This window comes from Odontesthes bonariensis, chromosome 23 (genome assembly GCF_027942865.1).
Source record: "Odontesthes bonariensis isolate fOdoBon6 chromosome 23, fOdoBon6.hap1, whole genome shotgun sequence".
Classification (NCBI taxonomy): Eukaryota; Metazoa; Chordata; class Actinopteri; order Atheriniformes; family Atherinopsidae; genus Odontesthes; species Odontesthes bonariensis.
In genome coordinates, this window is record NC_134528.1 from 12,148,147 (window position 1) to 12,171,418 (window position 23,272).

A 23,272-nucleotide genomic window follows, 5' to 3' on the forward strand; every position below is an offset into this window, starting at 1 on the left:
ATTTAAACTGGTTATTTGCCTAACAGAAAACATTGGTTCATTCCTTGAGTTAGGTGCTTCTTTTATAATGATACATAGGTTAGCGTTAAGTGACTCAACAAACGAGAAAGCATTTTCCTCTGAAAATGGTCAAATACAGGACTGAAAGGACTTGTATGGAAAGGACTGAAAAAGCAGCTAAAAACAACAACAACAAAAAAATGACTTTGAAAGACCTTCAGAAAGCCTGGAGAACTATTGATCAAGACCACTTTAAAAGATTACAAGAAAGTCTGGCTCATTGGAAACAATTAGAGGGAAATTAGGTGTGGCTAAAGACTCTACGCAGAGGTGACTATCAACTAGTGAAAATTATATCAACATTAACCACGTCTCTCAGAGCATCTGAATGGATCATCAACATGTGGAAATAAGAATAAAATACAATCAAGGCGGTTTCTTTTTGCTCATGCAACTGAAAAATAAACCTAAAATATAGTAACTGAAACGAACAGTTTAATGTGACTTAGTGATATTGAGCTGAGGATACATTGGCCAGAGGAGCACTTTGTCTCTTCGCTGGGCGGTGTGGTGGTCTTCATCTTCTCCGCGTTGGGAAACTGGGTGAGGAGTCGTGCTTCAAAATCCTCCCTGCGCTCATACTCCTTCCCACGATAGATGAACATTTTGTTCTGAAGGGCAAGGAAGAAAACATTGAGACCTTGAGGGTGTATAGGAAGACAGGCTCATTAACTGCACACATTATGTGCATATAAGGTACACTGTGCATAGTTTATGAATATGTACTAGGCACAGTGATAAGTATTGACAGCGCACATACAGCACTATCTCAGAGGATTTACAAGGAGTACTTCTAGAGGCTGGAAGTGTTATTCAAGGATGATGGTAAAAAGCGACCAAATGAGACAATGACAAAATATCCACATTAAAAGGTGTTTTTGATTTGTAAATCTACTTGGCCTGGTGCTGTGGCTGGGTTAAAACACATTATCATAATCTCCACATTAAACACTTGGAAATTGAGGTGATAGAAAGTTCTAGGCCCCGATTCAGTGAGGCAAGGACTTTTCTTTTAGGTAAATGATAGACTTCAAATGGCCTGAAACACTTTCTTTCACAAACTCTCACTATTTATAGCTACGAATGAAGCTGCCTTAAAAAAAAAAAAAGAAGCAATGTTTAAAATATTTTGCCAGGTGTAGTAATATCAATGAGCCCTCATCGCTCATTGCCTCACTGAAAAAGATTTCAAAGTGGAATAATTTAGCATTTTAAACTGAGACCATTATTGCCTCACCTGTTGTTTTCATGTCAAAAATTGCAGAGGAAGTTACGACACAAAAACCTCATTGATGATGGGAGAAAAATGATATTTCTCAAGAGAGCACTCACAATAAGGTAAATATGATCTACCAAACGGCAAAGCAAAAATGAAAGACTTGGGAGCAAATGAACCTTAAAATGTATTGAAGAAGAGAAGAATCGAAGTTCTAAATAATGTTAAGAGTGTGTTGAAGGATGAGGAGAAAACCAAAGTCAACATTTTAGGGAAACTTTCTGCAGAAGGTTTAAATATACATATATATATATATATATATTTGTGTACAACCAATTTTATTTACAAGAAACCTGTTTTGTGCACCTTGCCCAAGGATCCTGCCTTGGGAGGACAGTAATCATTCAGTAACATTTGCCTCTTTCATTATAAAATCATGACAGCACAAAAGCTCACTGAGGAAGCCCTGTGCTCATGCACAGCACATGTCTCAACTCCCAATTTAATTAAATTAATTGCAGCCGTGATGTATGCCTAGGGCCATTTTCAAATTTGCTTTGATTGACAAGTTGGCAAAAGCACTATGATTTCCACAGTCATCGTTCTCATTAGCCTGACAAAAAAAAACTGCTGCAGTTTTTGACTGGTGGTCAACTGTGGGATGTCTGACATTTTTTCTTTAAATATTTTAAATCTGATTGAGGATACCTAATGTTTTATCAGGGCTGGATATTCTATGCTCGTTCACAGGAAGACCGTATGGAAGCTGCTGTACAGATTATGCACACAGTCACCTCAGCGCCATGATTCTCATTTGACCCTCAACCTGCACTGGCTGCTTCTGAACTGGTCATTGAGACAGCAATTTATGCGCAAATATTTTTTTCCTTCTTGACTGGCAGGTGAAAAGGCCATTTCATACATTACAGAGACAAAGATGAAACCATAAAAGTTTAATGTCATCAAGTCAAAATAAATGCATGTCAGAATACACGGGTCTTTTAGAGGCCTTGCAGATAGAGGAAAATGTAACATATGACTACAGGAGGATGGATATATCCATCAATCTATGGCACAATCAGCTAACTAACACAGAGACTGATGAAAAGATTTTGTTTTATTACACAAGAGTAAATTATAGGAGGAGTGCTCCTAAAACCATGAGAGGGAACATTCCTTCATCTGCCTGAGTGTGCTAAGGGGTTTGCCTGAGTAACATTTTCAAAGATAAAACATGACAGCCCCTGTCCAGCGTCTCTGAATGCAGTGTCTTAGGCTGCATATTTCATAGCAACTTTCACACACCCGGAACTGCTCCATGGGATGGGGTGTCACAGGAAACCCAATCCAGGGATTGAGTAAATGTGCGGTTTGATGAGAGCAGAAATGAAGGGTGAGTAAATATCCTAACAGGATTTAAAATGAAACAACGAATTAAGACAAACATTATGCGCTTATAGTTATTTGTTTAGCATATAATGGAAGAAATTAACACTTTCAAAAGTCACACAAAGGTCCCTATGGAAAGAAACAAAAGAAAATTGGAAGTATTTAAAAAAAAAAGAAAAAGAAAAAAAGAGATAATGGGGGTCAATTGCCTGGCTGCATCTGAAGTTCTAAAGCAAATTATGATATCTAGGACATTTTACAATTAGCAAATACCCCAGGTTCCAACTATATCAAGAACTAATAAATCATAAGCAGCTGAATTAAGCACTCTTGCATAAAATCAATTTGTGAGGGGGGTGGATACAAAACGCCTTTATAAGAATATTGATTTTCTCACATAACGGACTTTTCCCTCGGGCCACTGCAACACAAACAGCATGATTGAAAACCCTATATTTGTCATAATTAGTAACCCATACCTGAATACTTCCTTATGTACTCACAAGAAAATCTTTTTACATGATCATAAAACGCAGCACCAGGGCGAACAAATTCAAAACTGTTCACCAGGACAACGTAATGTCTTCCCAGACTACTGACTGGGACTCTGTTCAGATAAAATGTCCCATTTGGCTGTAATCTTGACATTCACTAAGTAAGAAAATATATACTGCTAAGGGACAGTGATGTAAAAATGGGTTGCAAAAAAGACAAGCATTTTACTGGTCTGAGTAATCATGACCAGTATTGACTGTTTATTGCCCCATAGAGGGTATCTATCCAGTAGTATCCATGATAAGCTTAGAGGTCAGCAGGATATAAAGGGAAATCAAAGCATAGTTACAAAACACAAATGGATAAATGTCCCAATAACAGAAAAAAAAATGGAGCGGAAAAAGTCAAATAAGGATGAAAAACCTCAACATCTTGCCAAATGCTTTAAGTTAACAAAAATATACAAAAACAACCCGATTAAGCACCACTGTCAGGGAAAACCTTAATTTTACTTAAATGCAGTGACAACTAAGAGGCGGCGATATAAAATGAAAATGTGGTGCAAAGCCTGGAGAGAGGCTGACTGTTATACTAGGCAGAGTTGGCTGGTAAAGAGGACGAGTAACACAACAATAGTGCAGACGCCATAGTGGTGTGCAAGCTAGGGGAAAATTAAGGGCCGATCCAGACAAAAATGGCCAGGATTAAATTTTGTTCCTGGTCCAACTCTGCACCCCTTTCTGTCTGAAAGGCATGAGTATGGCTGTAATAAATATACAGTTTTAGAAGAAGATTATTTGTCATACAAATAAATATCATTCATGAATTAATTGTCTTTTTTTCACAACTTATCCTGCTACTATACTAAACGCCTACCAATTATCTAATAAATCATCTAACCTTACAATAAAGAACAACAGGCATTAATTGCAAATTAATAGAAGAACATAAGAATTAAATATACACGTCTACAAAAATAAATCAATTGGACATGGCAGATGTGCAATTTCGACAGCAGAGGACAAAAGTGCAATATTGAAATGAATAAAATCTACCATCAGTCAACTCTATTAAATGGTAGAAAACAGTAAGGAAGTATGACCTTTTGTCAGTTTTACCCGGCTGCTTTTTAAATAAGTGAATGAAGATGATTGTGCAAACATGATCACGATTATCTCAAGTAATTGTGGTTACATGATAAACATAATCGTTGTGACAGGCATGAGGAAAGCCCCGGTCTAAGAAGAGAAAGATGAATTAGAAAAGGTAAATTAGGTGCATTTCCCACAGGGAAATACAGCCTGGTATCCCCATGCCCTGGTTATTTGGGCAAGGTCAGTCCACTGGAAAAAGAATAGAGAGGTCCAAACTGTCCTGAAAGGCTGGTTAAGGAGCCAGTCAGATTAGACCAGCATAGCTTCCCCCGTCTGTAATAGAGTTTCTGCCCTGACAGATAAAAGAGGTTAGAGGGGGCACATGGAGATCGGAAAGAAGCAAAAGACCCCAGTGAAAGGTCTGTCATTCAAAATAGAGTGAAAAGGGAACGGTCAGGATCATCGCTTTGGGGGCTATTCAGTGTGCTGTGAGAAAATGAATTCCTCAAAGAGAAGAAGAAAACAACACCTTCAATGATGTGCCAGCTGACAGCCTAAAAACAGCTCTAACAAGAACACATAACAAAAAGATTTAAAAAAAAAAAAAAAAGAAAGCCTGTCAGCACTGCAGCAATTCATCTTCCGACAAAGAAAAAGCTCTGGCTGAAAATTTGACCCTATTTTTATATATATAGCCTATATGTTTATCACACAAAAGCCTATATGGACATACTTGATTAATGATTTCTCAGTTGCATCTACTGCTCATATTTCTAAAAATCAAAGGTCAATTTAGAAATCAACATGGCTTTTTCCGATGGTGCAACCACTTTCAAAAACATCTGGAGTTCCGGTTATATCCAAACAAGTGTGGTCTTGAAAAAAAAGAAGCAATTTACAATGTGACCGAATCACTTCCTCTCACTTTGTATTGGGTGTGCAGCTTGGCTGTGTAGGTGGTGATAGGATGCATTGCGATGCAGGACATGCCTTTAGTGTGGAGTTAATGGTGTTGAGCTCAAGTTCAAGTGATGGAATTAAAGACGCGCGATCAGCTTTTTCACTGGACAAATAAGATCGAGCTGTTTTTATGGGCCTTCATTTGGGCTGATTTAAGAAACCCTTCTGGAAGGGTCAACTGGCAAACAGTTTGTAAAATGCTGAAAAAAGGCTTAATCCAAATGTAAAAGATGAAAAGCAATATGAAAAGGGATACAATGTAAATGAGACTTTAAGCTACAGACAGGAAATAAATGATTATAGATTTCTTTCAGATTTTTTAATCAAAGTCAGACTTTCTTACTTAAATCAGAATTCTGTATCTCCCCGGCAACCTACTCGTGAGACAGCTCCTTGTGATTTAGTTTTAAGTTTAAAGATTTAGTTTTCTGTGAGTAAGTGAGAACCAGATCATGTGGGATGTTAAAAAAAAAAGTGATTCCTGCAACAACAGCTAAAACATGTGGGATTGAAAAGTGTAAAACATTAAACGGTACATACAGACTGAGGCTGGGAAATGTTATACTGATCTGAGTACTCACACGTAGAAAGGAGGGGAACCCATTTCCATAATAGCCCACAGCAAAGTAGTCTGGTTTGGGCCGGATGACCTTCACTATGTTCTCATAGAACTGGGCCTGTTTCCGCTGTTGAGAGATAAAATGGAAAATTTAAGCAGCCTGGAAAACGTTTACATTTTAACATTTGTATTAAGCTTATTGAAAATGTTGCCATCAAAACATAGTATGGTTTAATTGTGATTCCGTGTTTTTTTTTTTTCTTGTTGCTTCCTTTCTGGACAATTCTTTAACAAGTGGTTTTAATCTCAATGTGACTCTCAAAAGTAACATCTTGCTTCTTTTTTCCCTCTAAAAGAGCAGCATCTACAGCTACCTTTCAACAGGACTAGGTCAGCACAACAACATTTTACTATTTGTTGTGTTAGCCTACGTAGCAGACTTGACCTTGTTCCAATTAGTTCTGCAAAAGCTTGTTCCCTAGTTAAACCAATGGCAACTCAAAAGTTTACCCAACACAGTTTATTTCTATTTTCTTCTCAGGCAAAAGTCTGAAAAGGGTTCTATGGGGGCAGTACTTGCTGTTGAAATACAAAAAGAAAAAGCCGCCCTAAAAGTCCCCACTAGCCCTTTGGTGGAAAATGGTCTTAAGATGGAGGGGCAGTCAGAGTTCACATGGTGCTACTGCAATTGCAATTCAACAACAAAATAATCTCACTTACCAAGGATGCACTAAGCTGCTCAAAGTCAAACATTTCATTCTCGTACTGTTCAGCCAGTTCCTTGCTCAAAATGATTGCCTCCTCCCACATCTATTGAGTACACAGACAGTCAAAAGATGAATTAATCATGAAGATTAAAGCAGAGATAAAGCACTCATTTCCTGCCAGCTGAATAACACAAATTCTATGCTAGCCTTTCACACGCAATAGTATTCAAACACAAGCTTTTCTGAAAATAAATTCTTCTCATCATGTCAACATTTTTCACTTTTTGTTGATTGAAACCACTAAACCCAGATGCCATCTACTTATTGCTTTTCCCTCGAGAGTCTTCCAGCACACTGGGGTGGTGTCATAGATACATGTGAACCACTCAAACCCGTTGAAAGGCTTCTGAGTGGCTTTCCGATCGTGTCGATTGGACTAAGCAGATCTGAGCCAGACTGGAGGTGCTCCAAGTCCAGATTACTGGTCAAATCAGTGTGCCATCAGTGAGAGTGGTGGTGACAACACCATCTGGGCCTGCTTGCAATCTGATTTCTGTCATACTTCTAGAAACTGTCCTCAGTTGAAACCCTGGTCCCTGGAGTGTTGATGTATTCTTCTAGCCACTGTAACTCTTCAGTATCAGTCTGATGGGTTTGTATGCATCCGTTCATCCAAGGGCCTTTCAAATAGTTGTCTCCCTGAGAATATTTTGCCGAGTTACAGTTGGCTCGAGAACCAAGAGTGGCGGCCGCCAACACTGATGACACATGCAAACCCTTCAGACATCACACACAAGTGGCTATGGCCGCAGAACACATTCCAGGTTAAGCTTACAAGCTGAGAAACCTTTTTCTCTTCTAGAAAAAAATAAAAAAAATAAAATCTAAAGTATTTTGAAGAGTAGCTTACAATCAGCGCCGATGAAACGTAATATTTTCTCATTCTCAAGTGGCAAAGATGGCATTCAAGTATGGCACTAATATGGTCTTAAAGTAAGAGAGAAAAAGCAAAGCTGGAAAGAGGAGTGAGGGGAAGGGATTTAACAAAGAAGGAGGTTATTGAAAGGACAGCAAAGAATTGGAGTAATGCTTGTGTGATCAGATAAACATCTTTATCCATCTAAAGAAGAGAATTATTAACAATCCCTGTAAAAAAAAAAAAATGCCTGCTCTATCGTCACACGTGTGTATGGATGCCGATACATGTCTTACCTTGCCCTTGTCGAAGTAATTAACAATCTCTTGGAAGAGCTGGTCCTTAAGCTGTCCTTGAGTTGTGGCCTGGTAACCGTCTCTCTGGGTCAGGTGGGCTGCACATTGCTCATCTGACCACTACAGAGAACAATTTAACACGGGGTCAACACTGTGCAAAACAACGCAGAGCTAAAGACGGAAGGGTGACGAGAAATCAATCCCTGACTTATAGCCAATGCAAATGGGAGAAATTGATGTGTAATTCTTTTTAACGCTGTCCTACACATTGGCAGGCCAAGATGGAGACTTGAGACATGGTTAGTGATGCGCATATCAATACATATTGAATGGTTCAGGAAGCAACAAAGCAATGCATTTCTGTAGCCATTGCTCGAAGGGCTGCTTTGCGAAAACAGTTATTTCCATGTTGATTTATATTCACCAATCATGTTTTGCACTCCAGTGGTTTTCAATCAAAGTGATTTTTTTCTTTTTTTTTTCTTTTTTTATTATAGGAAATCTCAAATGTTTGCTCATTTCTGAGATATTTTATGACGCTAAGGGAAATTCAATCAAACTGCTGTTGGGTTTTTCATGTTGAGAAGGGCTTTTATCCGTTTTTGCAAATACAATCTACACATGCTGCTTTGGTATCTGGCACATGAGTCGTCACGACCCAGAACAGTGCACCAGTGGGCCTGCCTAGTCGAAAGCAATCCACCGAAGAAGAGCTAGGTGAGCAGATAAAGGCCTCACTCCTGCTTGTGCCAATATAAGCACTTAATCCTATTCAGAATATTTTTGATTTCCTACAAAAAACAACGGAATAGGAATATTTATGTGTTTGCTCTTTGAGCCACATTTGAACAGCAAAGATAAAAAATTTGCATGACCAGCACTCGAGACAGGTAATATGTAACTGCTCAGCACACTGTTGCTGTCATATTAAAAAAAAAAAAAAGGGATGCAGGGCGGCTTTGGCTTAGCTTATTGATTTCTTTACAAGTGGACTGCACTATTTACATGGCAAATTATTACAAAAGGAGCCAGTTTTACTCTATAAATGCTGGTGGATGCAGAAACCTGTATCCAACATCAGCACTTTGGTCAGATTAGATTGTTGAGAAATGTTGTATAGTTGGAAAAACTAACTCAATTCTTAATTGATCAGTCATCTTTATTCAGTCTTATTTCCATCTCTGTGAGAGTTCGAAATGAGGACAGTCAAGAAAAAAGGATTTTTACAAACAGTGGGTGAACAAAATGAACCAACTTCCACGACACTATACTAAAGCCTTCTTTCTTGTATGCTATAATCAGGAAGGCACAGATGAGCAGATTTAAAGTAATAAAATCGACTCCTGCAATGTAACTGTGACTAGTCAGTGAGGAAAATGCAATTCAGTCACAGCCTGCTCTACTCTGTCAAGACCTGCACAAAGGCTGCAGCAGCCAGCTATTTATGCAAATACAGATGAGATGTTGGATGATTTCATTTTGGATAAAAGGCAAGGAGGAAAAAAACTTTCAATTCATGGTAAACCAAACCCCAGCTGGGAATAGACACCGTTGCTCCTTGTGTAAAGAGTTTTGTAAATATCGGTGGGATATTATTTTGGCCGGAGATAAAAACTGGAGCAGAAGGACTACATTAACAAAATGTTGCGATCAACAAAGCAATGCACCGTGACAACCTTTATACATTTTCTCATGTAAATGATCAGAAATCTTTGTTTTTTTTCCCCCAATAAAGCAGAGATGCCTTTTTGCATTGGCTATGCAAGGTGAAAAAGATGCTGCTCTGCAATTCTGCCTTCTTAGCAGCCATCTCATGCATTGGTGGAACTAAAGGGATGAGGTTTGATACTTTTAATTCTGTACACATTCAATATAAGACGTGCACATTTGTTTAATGGCTCATGTTAAATGCAACCTGCAAGACAATAGCTGAGCGGGGATTCGAAGTAAATCATTTGCGTCCACGTTTATGTACTGCCAGTCTCGTGTCTGTGTACCTTGAGCAGTTTTGCGTGTAGCAGCAGAGTGTAGGCAGCCTCGGTGTAGTTATCGCACTCTCTGTGGAGGTCGCACAGCTTGTACAGGTACCTGGCAATGAAAAGCAGTGATTTAGGGATCATATCTTCGTGGGCCTTTCACACTTTAAAAATAGACAGACAGTTAACTCTGCTACACTGACAAGTGTTGACAGGTTATTTTACCTCTAAAAACACCTGACAAACCGATGGAAAACTCAGGCTGTTTGGGTAATAGGACAAGCATTTTAATAAAATCTGTTCTTTTATTCAGGACTTCTGGGAATATATACAAACGAAAAAAACGTATCCTCCATGTAGTGTACCTTTACATTTAAAAGAAATAACTTAAAGGGACTGAATGTTGATTTGAATATTTCAACATGTATAATAGCACAATGCTGGACACGGTCTTACCTGATGTACATCTCCTCTCTGTCTATCTCCTTGTAAAAGTTCTACAGCATGACAGAGACAAGGCATTAAAACAGGTATAAAAGATGTTCCAGTTTTAAACCAATGCCGTAACTCTTAGAATCACGAATGAATGAATCAAGAATGAATGCAAAACTGAAGAAGATAAAAGATAAACATTGAAGCATGTGTCTGTAGTCTTTTCAATGCTTGTGGACGTGGGATAAAACTGACATTTCTGTGCGGCAAAATGAAATGTCACTTCATAGATGAGAGGTGATTGAGGTGAGCTGCTCTGTGATAACATCTCTAAACACTGTGACATATTGAGACGTTGGTTTTTTGTGTATGTGGATAGTTCCGGGCCATTAAGGTCAATTCACTGGGAACAGCAGCCCATTAAAAAAACATTTAACTAGTAATATCAGAGTCATTTACAAGTGTTTTAATCAAGAGGCTTCTATCTATCATGCATTACTATTACTGGGCTTGAGTGTGCATTGAGGGACCCCAGCCATCTCACCAGCACGTTGACAGTGCAGCTCATGCGGTTTTCCTTGTTCTCGTCATGCATGATGGTCCTGTAGTCCAGCAGTCTCTCCAGCAGACGCACCACCAGAGTTACGAAGTTCTCGCCAGTCCTGGCCAGGTACTTGTGTTTCCGGCAGTGCTCCAGCAAACTGGTATTAGCGTTTTGTGGTCGTGTATATGTTGGAGAAGAAACAAATTCAAGGCCAATTTTAGAGCTTCTTTGACAGTTTTGTGAAAACATTACTGTTTTGCCAATGAAGGCAGAGTTAGCATCTAAGTTTTCGACAAGCTGTGATGAGGAGTCGTGTGATCATCAGCACACTGTGGTTATTTTGAGGGGTGCTATGTTGCAATTAGCATTATCTAACTTGCGAGAGGCTCAGGCGTAATCCTGCCCATTAATCAGCACTTACATTTTCTGAAAGAGAACTTTGTACTGCTCGTCTCCGCGGCCCCCCTCCACCTCGTGATCCAGCTTGGTGATGATCTCGTTCTCGAACTGCAATTAGACAGAGCAGGCGTAAATAATCAGTACAGCTAATTTTTCAATTCATTAATGCCATCTCCGTGTCTCACCCTCTCCCCACATCAAGTGGTAGCTGAGGGGGTTTGGGCTTTGACTTTAATCGTCCACACTGCAGTGCAGCTGGCTGTGAGCTGGTATTCTCCGTTCATTATTAAAGCTTTTCTTTATCAGCTGAAAATTTGTCAGAAGACAGAACAAGCCTGAAATGTGAGACAAGTCCCCTTTACTTCTGTTCCATTGTTGTTGAAGCTGTTGACAGTGATGCATGGACCTGTTTCTCTGATATTTGTATGTAGCGGCTTTATAAAAAAAAAAAACAGACTTTATTGTGCTGAAACAAAACCGTTTTTTTCTGACTTCGGGAGAGTGCAACCTAGTGAGAAATGATATAAAGGCTGTTGTCTGTTTAGCCATTGATTTACAACTCACAGAAGGAAAAGGAAAAATCCTGAATGATACTGGCTTGCAGCCTGAAAAAGGGGTCGAGTCAAAGAGGGAAAGAATAAACTAGCATTTACCTCCAATGTGCAAGAGTTTGAGTGACACTTTGACTTAAATGGCAACACCCTGCGCTCCCCTCAGAATTATCTGAGAGAGGAATGCTGGATAAAACTGCCAGTCTTCAAAGGACTGCAAAGGCCATCAGAACCACCTTCTTTTCTTACAATTTGATAGTAGTAACATAAGCTGGAAGCCCCTTCACAGGGCTGAAAACTGTGAGATATCTGATGAAAACAATGAGCTGTAACTAAAAGAATTTCCTCACGCAGAAATACTGAATTTTTCTTTGTAACGAGGCATAATATTAAGTTCCACTTCCGTGGCTGTTTATAACTGTAGTAAAACAAGATTTGCAGAATTATAAATAGCCTAAATAGTGCTATGAAACGCTCCCTCTGATAGACTACTCTGGGCTCCCCTTACTTGTTACAGAGTAACTTTATTACTGCTCCTCTACGTCTGGTGCCATTTCTCAATTTGCAACAATTAGTTTAGGACGCACCCGTTGGAAGCTGCATGTGAAGTGGAACTCGCACTGCATCATGTCAAAGAAGATTGGGATGGTGGCCTTTCGCAACTCGATCTCAGGAACGAGAGTCATCTCCAGAATAGGGCCCACCATTTCGGGGATGAATTTTATCTTGTGTGGTCCTGAAAGGTGAAAAAGACAAGTAAGCACATAGCACACTGTATAGAAATACTTGTAGACTACAATTTGGACAAAACAAGTACACTAAGATTTTTAAAGTACAAGCTCCCTAGTCGGAATCTTAGTCAAGCAGGAAATAACTTGTAGCTAAAAAAAAAAAAACCACAACGAAACAGTGGGCAAATTTAAATGACTCCATCTAATTTGGTAAAAAGCTGCGATTAAAGGATCAGATGGTGTTGGTGACCATCAGAATAGACACAGGTGCCCAGATCTTACACCCTAATCCCTGTGCTGCAGTAAAATCACATTCCACAGAGACTTCATCGCTACAATCAGCCTCTCTCATCCCATTACAAGGCTTATTAACACATGATTGTCTATATTTAGCTGCTGATCTTTGCTTGGTTGACTGGTAATGACTTTCTGGATATTTGGTTCGCACATAATCATCAACACAAATTGAGGAAATATTAATTCAGAATATGTCCGTTGCAAAGAGAACTTTGCATAAATTCATGCAGAAGAAAAATGCTCTCTCTAAGAAGTGAAAGTGAACAATACTGACACAAAGAATCAAGTCAAATTACCCAGATTGTACCACATATCCCTGATTTCAAAGCCAATCTGTCTTCTCATGTCCTGGTACCTAAAACACAAATGCGAGAAAAGTGTCACACATACTACCGTCAATTCGTGGCATTTAAGTTGTGAACAGTAAATTGACTGAATCTACGTGGTGCTATCGTTGTTCTCACCTAAAGGGTTCACTGGCACTTCTTCCAAATATCAAGTGCATTTCTCTATTACACAGACTCACACAATAATAACCACACATAGGGCAATGTGGGGTTAAGCATCTCACCAAGAGCCGACTGGAGGAGCTGGGGATCTTCCCCTCTAACTCCTGAGCCACAGTTGTCCCATGAGGGGGTGTCAGCGAGCACACCAAAAGCACAAAATTCTGAACAAATGTCTGGATTAGGCTGCAATATGACAAAACACCGAGCCCAAAAATAGGTCACTTTATCAAAGATTCCAGAGGTAATTTGTGAAATATCAAATGCAAAAAAAACAGAAGGTGGGACTATTTTTCAATTACTATACCAGGCAGTGCAAAAGGGGAAAAAAATATCTCATTGCCCCCCTGACTGTTGACCTAAATACATGCCATACTTAATATCTAATAGTTTGATAGGTTTTCCTACAGACAATTAAATCATTAAAAAAAAAAAAATGGAATAAAATTGATATTGCAACAGATTCACTGTGCATGGGCCATCTTAACTCATGTTGTTTTCTATATCATGACCTACAAAAACATGCTGATATGTTATTTAGTTCACAACATACACACGTTTGTCAGTTACTGTGTGTCTTCTGCTTTGGTTATCATTAAAAAAAAAGGAGGTTAGGGTGACACGAGGCAAAGTGTTTGATCAAGCAGTCTCTGTTGACACCAGTGTTTTTTTTGTTTTTGTTTTTAAGGCTGACTTGGCATGTCAAGAGCCCTCCTATAAAATGAAGATTTTCAGAGGAAACTAAAAAGATTGCTCCCATCCTCCCTGCTTGTCCATCTTCAGGGCTTCATAAGCTGATCATCTCGGTCATGTTTAGGTCATGAGCCAATTTTCATGGCAGCCCAGTGGCCGTCTCCCTGCACTACCGCACTGTCCCGGGTCAGAGAAAGGACAAATAGTAAGTTGGAAAGGACAGAGAGGGACGGACATAGAGCGAACGATGGAGAGACTAACAAGACAGGAAACAGGGGGCAGAGAAGCAGGGTGCAAAGTCAGGCCATTTCTGTGAAACCATCCACATGAAACAAAAAGTTAATGGCTTTGGGCTGCTTTGACATATTGGACATTTGTCAGGAATGACGAAATAAATTCAAACCAGAGAAATACAAAAAAGGCAGCAGTCCTGAGAGAGGAATTTCTGACCTTCTTCTTTGGATCCACAGACTTATCAAAGCACACTTTAACCACACCATTACCTGCTGAGGAGTAATTACACGCACTTTTACTGTTGATTCACCATGGGGAATAACTGCACCGAACCTCAGTGTTGTGTTTCAGATTTGGAGCAGACTCTGTCGTCAATCTATCTGTTTGGCTCGGCAAAAAACAAAAAAAAGTAGCTTAAATCTATCCGAACAGCTGTGCTGTGTTACTGCTAATCTAACATATGCTGCTGCATCAATTGAGAGAAACTAACAAACTGTACCTGGCATCAATTTGCATGTCACCTGGGGATCCTGTACAATTTAGAAAAGCAATTCTTATTTGGTAGAAACTAGCTTACAACTGTGGAAAAACAGCTTATGAGATTTTCAGATGGAATATGAATATTTTTGGCTATTTTCAACTATGTTGTACTATAATCAACTGCAGAAAGGGCCTGTGTAATTGTTCAGAGGTACAGCTGATTTAACTCATTCTCACAACATCCATTTACTTAGGGACTGCATCATTACCACAGTATGACAAAACCAAAGTAAAGGCAATCGCAATGCATCCACAACACAAATCTGCAGCACTAAGATACGCACTTGGAACGAAAAATCGCTGCTTTTTCTTTTTAAGACACTAAACAATTACCTTCTTCTGTCCTATTTTTTTGCTCAATGGGCCATCAAAGAAGAGTGAATTGTAGAACTCCTTTTTTTTCTGTTATGTCTGACATGTTAAACTTGAAACGATGTCAAAGTCATCAGAGATTCGCTTTCGAACTGTGACACTTTGGGACCGATGGCACGAAACTTTGGTGCAATATCGCAAAGAAATACAAAGAGTCGAGCTTGTGCAAGCCTCATCCGCTGACCCAAAACTAGTATCAATTCAGAGTCTTTTTGGCACATCATGCTACTTCAGAGCATCCAGGGGCCCTTACAGAATTCTAAAGCATGACTGACTGTTTTGCCAATACCATAGAAAGAGACGCCAATGTATTTTGACAGAGGGGAGAGGAGCATTGAGATAATCCTTAAAAAAGAAGCTGCGTCACCTCTTTATTGCCTCGCCAGGTCAAAGCACTTTACAATATCCAGCTGTCTAAGGGAGCACTGTTGCAGAGCCCAAGGATTGATTTTGGGGAAAAACTACTAAATATAAATAGATGCCAGCCTCTAAATGACTATAGCTGCACGCAGAAATTTTTTTAATGAATTATGTATAACATCCTCGACTATTTTTGCATCTCATCATTATATCAGGCAGTCAGTGTGCGTCAGTGGTAGGAAGTAGCTTCTCTTTCCACATATGGGTGTGCAGATGACTGAGCATGAGGCGCGGTGTACTCATCTGAGCCGAGACAGATGCTGGGTGCTGTTCTGTCACACTTCTGTAGACTGCGAGACAGACAGCTATGACTGTCGGCTGTCAGGACCTATAACGCATACCTGTCAGCTCCGGGCGGAAAGCTCACAGAGAGGTTAACTTAGAAGAACATGTCCGCAGTGGGACAGTGATGAGGGGGTCTCAGCAGAGTAATGCATCTGGGTCAGGGGGTAAAGATCACGACTTGGAGGAAAAAGGAGAATGACTGAAGGCGTGAGGTGATGGAAACGGAGAAGATGGTGAACAAGAGAGAGAGTGGCAGATACAACAATAGAGGGGAAAAAAAGCACACATGAATGACAAGCAGTGGCTTGTAGAGACAGCTCCGATGAGATCAAAGCTCGAAGCAGAGATATTCACAAGACCTGATAATACGATGCTCCGTCTCCTCTTCGCTCATATGAGCACATCATAAAAATGACACTGCTACTTGCTCATTTATCAAGCGGTATCTGTGTTTGTGTGGCAGTAGCTTCTTGATCTCTGAAGTCAGCCTTTGAACGAGGAAATTAAGAAAAGATGCGCGCACGCACATACAAAAAATAAGATGGAAGTTGTAAACACAACTTCCATCTTATTTTTCGTACTTTAGACCAATTGTTTTTAATCAATTACAAAAATAATGTGCAAGACTTTTGGGCTTAACTGCTTCAAGTTTTAAGTTAATTTGTCATATATGCATGAAAACACAGTGCAATGAAATATGTTGGATGAGACCAACGTGCGACTCAACACTGCTTCTTTGGGTTTAACAGATTTCTTGCAGAAGCACGTTTTGAGTGTTCCAAAATCATAACAATCAACTCGGCAGGTACGACTTTAGGATTAGTGGCTGGGCTCATGACCCAAACTAAGAAATTATAACTTTAGATGTGAAAGAAATTAATCACTGAGTGATTAATACAACACAGCTGCAATCAACCATGAGTGGCTAAGTTGTTCAACGGAGCACTGTGAGCACAGGAATCTTATATAACCTTGTTAAGAAAAGAGAGGAAAAAATGCAGTTTAGCTGACTGAAATAAGCCACTAGAATTGGTCTACAGATTGATTTACTTTTGGTTTTTAGAACAACCTCAACAGGGGGGTTCCAGATATGATCTCTCATCCTGTTTCATTGCTTTGCTCCCATCTTTGATTGACACCCGCTTTTGAAAATCTAAAATCCATCCAAACTTTTGTCATCTGTCATAATTATCAATAATATCTGGAGGGGGAAAAAAAACGTTGCTTGAGAAAAAATTATTCAAGTCAACATGCTCAGGTGTTACCAGACAAGAATAATTTGTTGAATGGAAACATTACAATTGTTTCAGCTAATTGTGGGACTTCTTAGAGGCGAAATACTGGAGATTTTCCTTTTGTGTCTAATCAAAACGGGTTCCAAGTTTACGCACCGAGGCTGTTTTTTATAGATCAAAGCATTGCCAAGACACGAACTCCCTGTTTCAGCTTCTTTACCAATTTCAACTGGGTGCGACAGATTGTCTCTGAAAATCAAGTACCCATATGATAAACTCTGTGAAGTTGCGTCTGAAGATCATCTCAGCCAATTTTGACTTGATCAAAGAATTTCAGTGGTAATCCATTTTCTTTTAATTAGGATTATAGCCGAACAGCTACATGGATAAAGGCACTTCCAACTTTTACAAATTGGTGGTATTTGAGTGCTGAAGGTGCAGAAATAAAGTAGGTGAACAGAAAGGCAGAAAGGGCTGCACACAATCAGTGTCCCGATTTTAAAAACTCATTTATTGGGGTTGAGAAACATTCAGATGGAAGAAATAAAAAAAAGATTTAAAAAAAAAAAAGATGGTTATAGGCGCATTTATGCTTGTATTCTGCCCAGACAGACTTTGTAATCAGTGGTTTATTAGTGGGTGTAAGGATGACATTATGATGACACAGACATCAGAGATGGACTGCAATTCAGCAAAAAGCACCGAGTGATGTATGATGAGGGGGAAAAAAAGCCCAAAAGTGGTGCTTCACAAATCTTTGATTGCATTGTTTTTGGTCTGTGTTTCTCAGCAGGACACAATATTTAGCACAGCAGACAGAGCTGACAGTTCATGCTCCAGCACACAAGAGTGGAAGAGGGGAAAGAGGGGAGCTGAGTAGCAGATGGACAGAGACACAACTGATAATAAGCATGGGCAGAAGGGGGTGAAAGTACTAGAAATTTGAAAACTACTATTGTAACCTTCTCGGTTGCTCTGGAAGAATAAAAAAATAAAAAAAGAACAGCTTGTATTTGGATTACATGCTTGGGAGCGTCAAATCAACTATGGATATAGTAGAGTAGGGATCCATTTCTGCATTTACATCAGAAATGGCAGGTCTTGTTTAGATTAAGTCAAGAAAGGCAAAATGGGGATGGGTTGGAACATCTTGTCTCTGTATTTTGCTTGAGAGGTGGTTTCTTTTTTCTCTATCATGCCCAATAATACAGCACTGACCAACAAAGGAATATTACTGTCAAGCACACACTGCTGTGATGTATACTTTACTAACAAAAGCTCCCCCAAATGAAGATGAGAGCCAATACGCTCCATGCCTTCCCAGAAAGCATTTGTCCATTTGAAAGCATTAACAGACCCTCAGAGAAATAGTAATGTAGATGAATGTCTTTTTCTAGAAACAAGGAAAATGGATGACTGGGAAGTGAATGGTTAAGGTCCAACTTCCGTACATTAGAAACTATCCGTACATTTGAAACTATAGCCATTTAAATATTCTGTGCAGCATGATCAATCACAATGTCTCATCTTCATCTGCTAAGTGGGAAAAAAACCCAAACAAACAAAAGAAAACACGAAATGTTTCAATTTCAAGTAAAGTATCTTCATTCCAAGAGAGATTTGAACATAACTTTATACCTGAGATTTTCGTACATGTGCTCACCATAATCTCTAGAGTTGCTATGAAACAGCTCTGCTTTGTTCTTGTGGGGGGCAAAAAGTACATAGGGCCATGGGGTGTTTGGGCCTCTTTGTGCTTTTACTGGGGAGGGAACCCAGGTTGTGGGTGTTTTAAAACGAGGGTGTCCTGTGGATTCGGAGTGCTCATACTCACTTGTGGAAGATCTTGGCCCTTTTGTCGCTTGAGAAGTTCTCCAGCTGCAGTGACTCCTGGGTGAGGAAGGCTACAGCCAAGTGAAAGTAGTTGTTCCACAGCTAAGCCAGATAACGACAAAGAGTGGTGGTGGTGGTGGTGGTGGGGAGGAATAAGAGATTATTTAACTCACAGCTTAAAGCCAGTTTTACAACAGTGTTATTCAGTGCTAGACAACGTGGGCAGGAAAGCTTTATGGTTTCATTAAATCAAAAGCTTTAGATGAGCTGGTTCCACTTTTGTGTCGGGAAGCTGTCCCAGTGGATGAAGAGGTTGGTGATTTAGGCCACTGTCCTCCACAGCACACTTTTAATCAGAAAATGACAGCAGCAAAAGGAATCTACAGATCCACCATTTTTCACTGCTGTGTACATACTTCATGCATTTATATGAAATAAGAGTCTTCGTGATGATTTAAATATCAAGTAGAGAGTAGAAAATTCTTTGTGAGAGTAGACATTCGTTCTACCTATGATAGAAGGGTACGAATTGAATTTTAAAACTAAATTATTTCATCTTGTTGAATTGTCTTTTTGCTTAGAAGGAAAATCCAGCAGCTTTATTCGTAAACCACAAAGACAGCTTTAAGTGCTTTTAGTCATACAAACACGACTACATTATTTAATCCATAAAGGCTTTAAAAGCTCAGAGCAGTTTAGCTGTTGACAACATTCTTCCACATGTCAGACATTTACAAAAAAAAGCAAGCAGTTGCTCTATTCAAGGGTGAGAAGGTTGAAATATTCAGCAATGCACAAAAAAAAAAAAAAATGCTGGCAATTACAGAGTTATTTAAAGAGAAAAAAAAAGGTTTCAGTGGTGTAGTGCTTACCTGTAGCTCGAAGTTGGTTTGATCCAGAAATTTCTTGTTCAGCACTGCTGCATACTGACTTATAGCCTGAAGAAAAACTCTAGAAACACATAAGAAGAGTGGTAACACCGAATCCTTGAAGTGACGAAAGTCTCACCTTAAAACAAAGATATGTACGATGTGTTTGTTGCTGCAACATTTTTTTTTCCACTTAGTTTCCTATACGGATTTCTTGACAGGAGACTATTTTTAAGAGACAGATACCTTCCATAATAATCTAACAGGTTCTTCAAAATAGAAGAAGCCAGCAGGCAAAATCTAAAATGATCTTCTTGGTCTGTTCATAAAAGTGAGTCAGACGTTCACAAATTTAAATTACAGTTACTGTGAGACAGATAATGGACTTAATCTCACTTTACTGACAAGTGAAATGACATTAAATACAGCAAAATGTAGCTGATGTCATTGTGACAAACAGAGTGGAAGTAATTTCATTTATGTATGCTTTCCATGAATTTCGGCTCCTCTGTCAAATAAGTACAGTTCTTATTTCTGGTTTTCCATCAAAAATACATAAAATATATATATTTTCTTCGTCACATGTGGCATTGGTCAGACGGAGTGATGATTTTAGATGAAAACTCTGGAGTCGGAAACCAAAAATTGGAACACATTGCACAAATATCCAGCCAGCTAAACAAACAACACATCCTTTGTGTCAGCACTGAGCTTACATTGGGAATCGCCCAAAATGAAGTCATTAACCACGGTCTCAAAGCCACACAAGATGAGAATCAACATTTTCTACTTTCACACATTTTCCCTTGTAAACAAACACTTTAAACGGAGCTGCAGCACAGGTTCAATCTTCTTTCTCTTTGGCAAGACTTAAGAGGTACAGAGGCCAGAGGCAGACCTCAAGTAGATCTTAATATGAACAATGTCTGATGGGTTAATCCACTCTGAAGTTATTAACATTTCATTTTCCAGTATCAGTGGCATGAAGCTTTTAGAAGCAAATTATGATTGCTATTCACAGAGTTACTGGCCTATCTTCATTTCCTGGAAGAACCTTTCATGTAACTATGTTTGTATTAGTCTCTAACACTTAGATGCTAAAAAAAAAAGTCAATCTGAAAAAAGTACAGCATGTTCCATAAGAAGATTTATTTATTCAAGGAGGAATAACTCACATTGTTGTAGCTTTCTTAGTCCTTGCTTCAACTGACTTGAGCATTTTTAACACAGCAACAGATCAACACACACATGCAACAGCCGATTGCCAGAATTAGTACATGAAGATACATCAGGATGTGAGGAAAAATGCCAAGGTGACACAAGGACAATTGTTATGCCCCTTGAGTGGACTGCATCAGGGTTTCATGAGCAGGCAATAAAGCGGCATTAAGATGTAAAGCTCGTGTAACCAACACTGGCAGGTGAACAAACATCTGCTGCACTGGTAGCTCCAAGAGAGCGCTCTGCCTTTGTCCTCACCCAGGCTAAATCCTTATTAGAGCTGGGTCTCATAGTGGGAATCGGCTATTCCAAATTCATCATCATCTTACTTTGTGCTTCAGTTGTGTGGCACTGGGGATCTGGGAACCTCCTGGAAGGTCAGACTTTTTAATGCTGTTGAGGTAGGGCAGGGGTTTCCCACTGGCCCAAATAGCTGACCTTGAACAGGAATATCACCACTGTTAACACAGCTGTGCTAAGGGACCAGGGTATTTTCAAGCCATTCAATATTCATGCCCCACATTTATCTCCATTGCTGACAAAATCCTATCTGGGGCTGATGTGTGATACACATTCTGTGTGACCTTAATCATTAGCTGGAAAGGTTAAGTGTCACTGAACACCTTTGGATATTCCATTAGAACTCCATTTCTCTGGCTTTCTGGCCAGACCCCTACTGTCTCCTAAGCACTCAGACAGCCTATTAACACCACACAGTGTGCACTAGCACAGGCACCCCAGTACAGGCACCCCCTCTGCACAATTCACTCAATTTTCTGCAGCTGTGAACATGCCAATACAGTTGATTCAGTTAATACTGGACTAATGCTAAAATGTATTTCCTCCCAGGGCTAAATATTGACCATTTTTTTGCTGGCTAAAGTAAAGACAGCCAATGAAAAAAAAAGTGCTGGCTACCCTCTTAGAAAAATAGAAGAAGAAAAAAAAAGGAGTATCATTTATCATATATATTACAGTCTTCTTAATGAAAGACAGCTTCAAAGCAGTCACCATAAAGGGAAACAACAGTACTCTATTTCCTGATATCAGACAGCATTGTGAACAGCTTAAATCATGTTTCCAGCTTTAGTTTGGCAATGCCTCCACCCCAACCTAGTTTTTCAAAGGACGTTTTTTAAATTTTTTTTGTCGTCACAAATGACTGTAGACTGATGATTCTGTCAGAATTTGATGCCATCTTAACCTGATATAAATGCACAGCTGTAGCAAAGCCCTGTTTATCCAGAGTTTCAAAAGCCGAGTAAAGAATGTAAAAACAGTTTAGCGTGTCACTTAATTTGTTGATAAGAAAAGAGAAAAACCAAATGTTGTTCATTTAAATTCCCCATGCTTTTTAAACCAGCCAAGACGAAAGCAGGAGGATTCAATAAAATATATACTGCAAATACAGTAAACTCATTGAGGTGAACAAACTCAGTGATTGAGAGCCAGGCAAAGAAATCTTGGAAATCATCCAATAAAACGCTTTAAAACCAGTTTAGAATAACAACAAATGTAGTGCAACAAACCATATGAACACAAAATGTAACCAAGACACACTTATTGGTCCCCTTTAGGATCTATGCAACAGCGATAGCCCTTCTTGCACCTGCCTGCTGGTAGTTTCTGCCACACTTTGCAATGTAGATCAGGAATAGCAGCTTTTCAGTTTAATGTGGCAGATATTTTCATTTTCACTCATTATTTGTGCCATTAGAGAAGCTTCTGGTTTGTGTTGTGCTGAAACACCCACGATCTTTGCCTTAAACCTGCTTTTCTGACACCAGTTAACACATTTCAATTTTCTTATTTTCAAATATTCTGTCTCTCATACCAAAGTCCCACAGAATGATAGGACCTGTAACGTGTTTGACTGTAAGAAAATAGTTATTTTTCTTACAGGTGCTATATTGTCTACTGTCTGCATACTGCGTATGTAACTTTGTTCCATAAAGACTGAGTTATCTATGAAAGTTTTTCAGTGTGTGAGATATGGTACAGGCTGCAACCATCCATCCAGGTCTGGGTAAAGCTTTTTTTCATGTTTTCATTGTGTTTTTTTTTTTAAATCAAATGCTTAGAACAGCATTTTGGATGCTCTATGAGGGCTCTCGTGTCTTTGCCACAGTGAAAAGAAAACTGAAACAATCAGCCATTTTCACGCACCAAAACTATTCTTTGCTAGGCGATTCAGTTTCGGTCCTTTCAGTCCTCTTATCGTCTTTTCTTGTTTAAATCAATATTCATTTATTTATTTGTCATTTTGAGGACCTAATTGCAATTCCTCAACCAGTGCACTTTCCCCCCTTAATTCTCTATATTAAATACATACATAAAACCTTATTAATTCAATACTTTCTATTCTGGGGCCAAAAATTCTTACTAGAACTATAGATCAATGTTATACCAACTCTAATGAGAGGTACAGCATTAAGCAATTCA

At 39.2% G+C, this 23,272-nt stretch overlaps 1 protein-coding gene across 2 annotated transcripts in view; it reads right to left on the bottom strand.

The window, feature by feature from the left end:
• Nucleotides 1–23,272, bottom strand: part of dock1 (dedicator of cytokinesis 1) — a 189,502-nt gene that overhangs the window by 25,361 nt on the left and 140,869 nt on the right. For both annotated transcript variants that reach the window (XM_075457886.1, XM_075457885.1), the window contains exons 30-41: nucleotides 19,613–19,691; nucleotides 18,742–18,842; nucleotides 12,919–12,977; nucleotides 12,182–12,330; nucleotides 11,066–11,151; nucleotides 10,645–10,801; nucleotides 10,125–10,165; nucleotides 9,690–9,780; nucleotides 7,693–7,812; nucleotides 6,494–6,583; nucleotides 5,796–5,900; nucleotides 530–671 (exon numbers count right to left, since the gene is read on the bottom strand). In XM_075457886.1, coding sequence (XP_075314001.1) covers nucleotides 530–671; nucleotides 5,796–5,900; nucleotides 6,494–6,583; nucleotides 7,693–7,812; nucleotides 9,690–9,780; nucleotides 10,125–10,165; nucleotides 10,645–10,801; nucleotides 11,066–11,151; nucleotides 12,182–12,330; nucleotides 12,919–12,977; nucleotides 18,742–18,842; nucleotides 19,613–19,691 — 1,220 coding nt within the window. The remainder of the gene's footprint in view (nucleotides 1–529; nucleotides 672–5,795; nucleotides 5,901–6,493; nucleotides 6,584–7,692; nucleotides 7,813–9,689; nucleotides 9,781–10,124; nucleotides 10,166–10,644; nucleotides 10,802–11,065; nucleotides 11,152–12,181; nucleotides 12,331–12,918; nucleotides 12,978–18,741; nucleotides 18,843–19,612; nucleotides 19,692–23,272) is intronic.